General features: G+C 34.5%; 1 protein-coding gene across 1 annotated transcript in view; it reads right to left on the bottom strand.

Annotated features, from left to right (window-relative positions):
- The window catches only part of LOC106878368 (maestro heat-like repeat-containing protein family member 1), a 101,989-nt gene that overhangs the window by 15,777 nt on the left and 78,677 nt on the right, over window positions 1-7,535 (bottom strand). Inside the window, exons 38-40 of the mRNA XM_014927559.2 lie at window positions 6,309-6,411; window positions 4,667-4,732; window positions 1,136-1,150 (exon numbers count right to left, since the gene is read on the bottom strand). Of these exons, the coding sequence (XP_014783045.2) occupies window positions 1,136-1,150; window positions 4,667-4,732; window positions 6,309-6,411 (184 nt within the window). The remainder of the gene's footprint in view (window positions 1-1,135; window positions 1,151-4,666; window positions 4,733-6,308; window positions 6,412-7,535) is intronic.

Here is a 7,535-nt window from a genome sequence, read left to right as displayed (position 1 = left end):
TATATACACATACACACGCCATATATACTTGAGTAATAGTCAACCCCCTATTTTTGGCTAAAAAACTGGGAATTTTCCATAGACCTCCGCATAAAAGTCGACCCAAGTATTTCACAAACCACAGGACAACATTTGTGGGTCAAGGTACCGTATTATCCTGTATGTAGAAATAAGACTGTTACCAAATTGTGTGGCTACCTTACTGTAGCCTGCTCTATAGGTGGAATGCTTGGCGCTTATAGTAAAACACCATTTAATAGCAAGCACTACACATTTGTTGATGGGTGCTACATCACCATTTCTAAAATGTATGCATAGGATATGCTGCAAGCCTGCATACATCTTCAAGCACAATAAACAAATGCATCATACACTCATTATTTACATGGTGAGAAACGTGTTTCACAGACAACTCTATTGGTGAACACTGGCAAATGCCACTGTCTGAATTCATACAAAGGCATGACTTTGGTAAGGCGAAAAACATTCAATTAATAGCTAAACCTTTATGTTTTACTAGGATATGTGTTTTGATGCATAGAATTGGTAGCATTGCTGTAATTCATTGTGTTTTTGTTTTTATTATTTGCTTAGACATCAGTTGGACTTCTGTTGCTGATATGGTACTTCAGATTCTAGCTTGAATTTCAGCCCCTCAAAAGTAATATCCCTGTAATAGTTGACCCCATAGATTTGACCTTAAAAAATTGTCTAAAAAATTTGACTTTTATACAAGTATATACTGTGTGTGTATATATATATATATATATATATATATATATATATATATATATATATATATATATATATATATATATATATATATATATATATATATATACATATATATACATACACACACACATATGTATATCTCTCTGTATATATATACATATATGTATATGTATGTACATCTGTCTATCTATCTATCTATCTATCTATCAATCTATCTATCTATATACACACACACACACACAGATATTTGCCAGCATGGAAGACTTACGTTAAATGATGATGACACACACCTAGTTGTATGTACACACACACACACACACACACACGATTGCTATAAGAAAACAAATTAATTAAAAAGCCAGTATACTAAGGATAATTTCGGAGACATGCACAAACTTACCACGAGTATTGAAACCTAAAGATCAACAGTGTAAAAATATTTAAAATTAAAAAGAAAAAAAAAGAAAATATGCAACCAAAAAAAAAAAAAAATGAAATAAATTGAAAATAAGATGCAGAAAATAATTACAAGATAAAGCATGACAGAAGAAAAATATAAAAAAGAAATATAAGACTTGAAAGAAATGAAGTAAAATTGTAAAATGTAAAGAGATTGTAGAATAATTTAATGTTTGACATGCAAATGTTTTGGAATTCATTCATGTTGGAGTGACGAGAAGTGATGATAAAAGTAAATGTTATGTTAACTACTGAAAACTTTATGTAACAGAGAGCAGTCCCCATGTCTTTTTCCAAACGAGCCATCTCTAAAGAGCACATGGTTTACTTGACGGTGCTGTAATCAAGTATCTCATTATATGATATGCAGTGTTTATTGAGCGAAAACACCTAAAGCTCCATGAGGCTCCGGCAGGAGATGGTGGCAAACCCTGCTGTACTCTTCTACCACAACTTTCTCTCACTCTTACTTCCTGTTTCTGTTGTGCCTGTAATTCAAAGGGTCAGCCTTGTCACACTGTGTCACGCTGAATATCCCCGAGAACTACGTTAAGGGTACACGTGTCTGTGGAGTGCTCAGCCACTTGCACGTTAATTTCACGAGCAGGCTGTTCCATTGATCGGATCAACTGGAACCCTCGACGTCATAAGCGACGGAGTAACAACAACAATTTTGGTTAATATGCCTGCACCACTGACAAGTATACAAATGCATATTTTTTCTGACTTATGGATTATTTGACGACTGTATACATATATACAAAATCCAAAAGGGGCACAGTAAGATGCAACATGCAACCCAAAACTGAGCTCAGTAGGGGCATCAAACCTGGGACATGCTAGAGTGCAGAATATGAGCCAAATTATAGAGATAATAACAGACAGAAAACAGGTGTGGTATTCAGTGCTATGAAGGACATACATGCATTTCAGCAAAACACCAAAATAATTACACAAGAGTAGTGGAAACATTATGCAATAATGCACTTCACCTCATCAGTGTTCTGCAATAAATACAACAATCGATGAGGTTAAGGCTTCAAATATATACATTTTACCCTCACTATGCAAATAATCAACAACCTCACAAATTTTACGTGACAGGCCAAGTTGTTGATTAATTATATTAGTCATGTAATCGAAAACAGCCATACAAGGTATCATAATTAACAAATCATACGTTTTACGCGACATGCAAAGTTGTTGATTATTTATATAAGGGGAAAAATATATATATATTGGAACTTTAACATCAATTGTTGTATTTATTGCCAAACACAGATGAGGTAAAATGCATGACTGCATAATGTTTCTACTCGTCTTATGTAATTGTTTTAGCATTTTGCTGGAATTTATTTATTTCTAATGGAGCATTGAATACTATACTATATATGTTTTCTGTTTATTATACATATATATATATACATATGCATGAAGGTCGTACAATGAAAATGAGTGCTCAACACCATATTGGTGGATAAAAGTTTTTTATTTGTGTATTAAGGCTACCGTTGGTTTCATATTAAGATATTAAGATATATATTATAAATTGCAATGAGCTGACCGGATAGAAAATTTTTAAGCCAATATATATATATATACATATATATATATATATACATACTGTAAATTACAATGAGCTGACCGGATACAAAAGTTGATCTGATGATTCTTAGTTTTAAATTTTCTACGAAGCCTATATCTATGATGTAGATTGACTCTCAAAATACAATAGAATGTATTAAGGTTGTTATTAATAATGCTTGATTAAACCTGTTCTAACTGATAACTATAATATATAAATAAATCCTTCTTGTATTCACACTCTTGTACCCAGAGGGGGCCTGGACACTCATCACCACCATCTTCTCTCCTTTTCTAGCTAGGGTAGCCATGTATCAGCAAGACATTTGTTCCTATCCATCTAGCATACTCTAGCTGGTATATGCCACCTTCCTCAATAATCCTCACCACTCTCAATCAAGAAGTCTTGTTTTGCAAGCTATTTGGTGACCTCACTAGTGCTGGTTACACACACAACAAAGCAGCCAGTATGCTCTGTAAATTGGTTGGCTTTAGGAAGGCCATCCAACTGTAGAAACCATGCCAAAATAGACACTGGAGCTCAACACAGTCCTCTCACCTGTTGCATCCTGTCAAATGATCCAACCCATTCTAGCATGGAATATGGATGCAAAATGATGATGATGTAAAGATACATGTACCATATGATGATTTTCTATTAGTTTTCACAATGAGTGGTTGGTTTCTTTCAACTTCTACCAACCAAATCCACCCACAAGGCTTTGGTTGGCCTGGGGCTATAGTTGAAGACACTTACCCAACATGCTGCACAGTTGAATTGAACCCAAGACCAGATGGTTGGGAAGCAAGCCTCTTAATCACACAGCTATGACTGTGCCTGTCATATTATACAATAGGGTAGTGCTCCTAAGTAAGCCTTACTTAGCACTACCCTCAGCCATTTGCACCAGTGATGTAAACTAACAGCCAGTGGTGTGTCACTAAACCCATTCAACCAACTGTAAAAATGCTTGCCCATTACGGTTGTAGCTGTCACTTATTTGACTTGAAAATCTACTTCTATGGTTGGATCAATGAAAACTAACAAAATAATTATACAGTTATGGCAACTAGAGTGTGCACTTCAGCATTTACATGGGCAAAAATGCATCCAAATGAAAACAAAGACCTCGAAGCAACTGATAACTGTTGTCCTGTCCTCACTTTATGGAAAGCAAACTAAAATTATATCACATTATCACAAAAATATAAAACTATCAACCCATTAATACTGGCAATATCGCAATGATAAATACTATTACTATAAATGATAAATATCATTACCATAAATAGTATTTAATATTATATTGGTTTCAAATTCTGGCATAGGGCCAGGAAGTCCAAGGGAGTGGGTAAGTTGATTATATCAACCCCTGTGCTCAACTAGTATTTATTTTATTGACACCCAAAAAGATGAAAAGCAAAGTCAACCTCAACAGATTTTGAGTTCAGAACATGGAGACGGATGAAATGCTGCTAAACATTTTGTTCAGCATGCTAACAATTCTGCCAGCTTGTTGCCCTATAATTACCTAATATTATATAAATAACATAACAGTTGTGTAATCAAAAACAGCAATACAAAATGAAGTAATGATATAAAAATTAACAAACCATACATATGTTGTCTTGATAAATTGTATCAGTAATATCATAAGTTACACCAGCAATCATATATCTTATAAAGATATTATAACATATTACATTACATGGGTAAAATTGAAGTATTAGCAATATTAAAACACAGTATATGTGTCACATTATCAATATGGTATATAAATGAATAATATATGTGCACCAGCAGTTGATAGTATGATACCAATCATGCAGCAATACAGTAAAAAATCATTATGTGATATAATTAAAGGTAAGTTCCTGCATTAACTACCTGTGCATATATGTTCCCGGGGCAAAGTGCTGTAGCTTTCCTTCGTCAAATTCCCAAGGAGAAAACCTGGAAAAGTAAAATAGATCCTTTAGAACCTGCTCCCTAGTTTTAAAATGGAGTATAGTTGTCAGATTATTGAAAGAAAGAGGTGGGTAAGAAATGATAGCAGGAAGCTAGAAAGGTTAGCTAGGTGTCAGGTATATGTTAGCAAGGAAAGAAACCAAAATAAAATGGTTTGTGTTGTGAAGTGTTCTGAACTGTGAGGTAGTGTCATCGTGAATCTGTAGAAAGAGGTATGGATGTGTTCCTAAAAGTGGTTGTCATGTGAGGAGGAGGAGGAGAGAGAGAGAGAGAGAGAAGGATTGCCCCGCATGAACTCAATAGAAGAACCAGCTATCAAGGTTTACTGCTATGTTGTTGAAAGAACCATTAAGCATAGGAAGGCAGTTAAAATAATAGACCTTTCAGGGCCATGGATGTTGAATATAAATGGTGAAAATAGGAGACATCCTAGTTAATCTGGTGGTGCAAGGAGGTATTACTTCCACCAACAGATGGTGTAGCAGTATCATTGTCAACTGCTACAAGCGCAAAGGAGATGCTTTAAAGAAGTGCAGAATTATATTGCAGCTATCAAGGTAAAATTAGTGTAGATGAGATGCAATTTAGCTTGATGCTAGCACAGGAACATCTGACATCCTCTTCTTAGTGAACCAACTACAGAAGTTTCTTGGCTTAGAGCAAAACACTATATGTAGTATTTGTTGACAAGGAGAAGGCCCTTGACAAGAAAACATACCTTAAAACCTGATGGTTACTAAGAAAATTGATTGTTAACGGATGGCTTGTGAAAGCCATGAAAATAGAAACCTTACATTGATATCTTTTGGCATTTATCTTTTACTTGTTTCAGTTATTAGACTGCAGCCATACTGAGGCACCACCTTGAAGAATTTTTAGGAGAATGGACTGACCCTAGGTTTTGTTTTTTATAAGCCTGGTACTTATTCTATCAATATCTTTTGCTGAACCACTATGTTATGAGGATATCAACACACCAACAATGGTTGTCAAGCAATGGTGGTGGACAAACACAGACACACACACACATACATATATGACAGGCTTCTTCCAGTTTCTGTCTACCAAATCCACTCACAAAGCTTTGGTCACCTGAGGCTACGGTAAAAGACATGTTCAACATGCCATGCAGAGGGACTGCGCATAGAACCATGCGGTTGGGAAGCAAGCTTTTTACCACATAACTGTACTTCTGCCTGGTCATGTATTGTGCGTGAAGGCTCATAGCTTGGTGAAGAAGTGAAAAATTGTCAAATGATCCAAATGGGAAGGGTTTTAGGAATAGGACGTGTGGAAAAAATGGTAATGGTTGATATGAAGATGGTGATCTTCACAAAAAAATAACTATGACGACTGTTGGACCGTGACAAGAGTAAAGTTACTTTGCTAGAAAAGACCTGCCAAACCTATTCTAGCATGGAAAAACATATAAAATGAAGATGATGATTATAAAATTATTCAGTAAATGTTGAGATATATAGAAACTATATGTGAAATAATTGAGGGATGGAAATTTTGCTTTAGGAAAGACAGCCAAAAATCATTTAAGTATTGTCGTTACCTGAAAACATAGCGGAATTGGCACGAATTTCTGCCCAAATACTGTTGTAGAATGACATACAAGACAACAAGTATTGGTTAATTTTGTCTGGCATTTCCTTAATCTGAAGCAAAAAACAGAAAATCAATGCAAATAACAAGAAAGAGAGAAAGAGAGAGAGAGAGAGAAAGAGAGAGTGTGTGTGTGTGTGTGTGTCTGTGAAAGTTGAATCTGCTTCCTCCAAATCTGCAAATATACTAAATTTATCTATCTGTTTGCAACTGGAGCTGCACATCAAAGGTAAGGTTGTGAGTTAGGAAAAGAACCACAAATGAAGAAGATGGTTAATGTCATCAATGAAGATTTAAGTGCACGAGTGTAAATTCATTTGCTAAAAGTTGGAGTTTCACTTTCTCACTGGGGAAAAGATGTCTGGTCAAGAAATTCAGTATAGCAAAAGAGTGAAACTTCACCTTCTAACAAATGAATAGATAAACTAAATGTATCAAGTAGTTTATTTCTTTTTAGTTATACATTGCAGCTTATGTAATTACATACATGTATGTGTATGCACATTTGCACATGTGTGTGTGAAAGAGAGAGAGAGAGAGTATATATATATATATATATATATATGTGTGTGTGTGTGTGTGTGTAAATAGAGAGATAAAAAGACAGGTAGATGAACAATCAAAAGAAAGTATTACTCAACATTAGTTGGAGTTGTATTTAACAACACATTGATTCGACTTTACATTTCTTAAAGTTTCATAAGCACAGATAAGCAGCTACATCTTCAGACATACATCTAAAAATGTACATGCTAATTTGTGTCTATGAAACACTGAATAAAGTGGAACCGAGTCAATTATTTTGTCAAATTATTTCTGCTTCTATTTCTTCCCATCTTTGCCTTGAATGAATAAGATTATTAAGATGTGCCCACTTTTGAAAGTGATGAGAATACTTATTGGTGAAGTCACCAAATTAATCAGCTTATTGCTCTTTGCAATGATCTGATGAATCAATTACCATATGTACAAGAAAAAACTATTTACACAGTGCAGAAAACAGAATCAATAATTGCTAACACACTAACAAACATGATGCAGGAGTAGTTAAAATGTGAAGTAGTGAAACAGTTGTAAACAGTGTATTAAAATCAATATCGCTTACTTTATTCTTCGATGCTTTTATTATACATACATATATATATATATATATGTATAGTTAAGTATATTTGCCACT

Source organism: Octopus bimaculoides, chromosome 20 (assembly GCF_001194135.2).
Source record: "Octopus bimaculoides isolate UCB-OBI-ISO-001 chromosome 20, ASM119413v2, whole genome shotgun sequence".
Classification (NCBI taxonomy): domain Eukaryota; kingdom Metazoa; phylum Mollusca; class Cephalopoda; order Octopoda; family Octopodidae; genus Octopus; species Octopus bimaculoides.
Note: the sequence above shows the minus strand (reverse complement) of the source record. Positions and strands in the feature narration are given on the sequence as shown.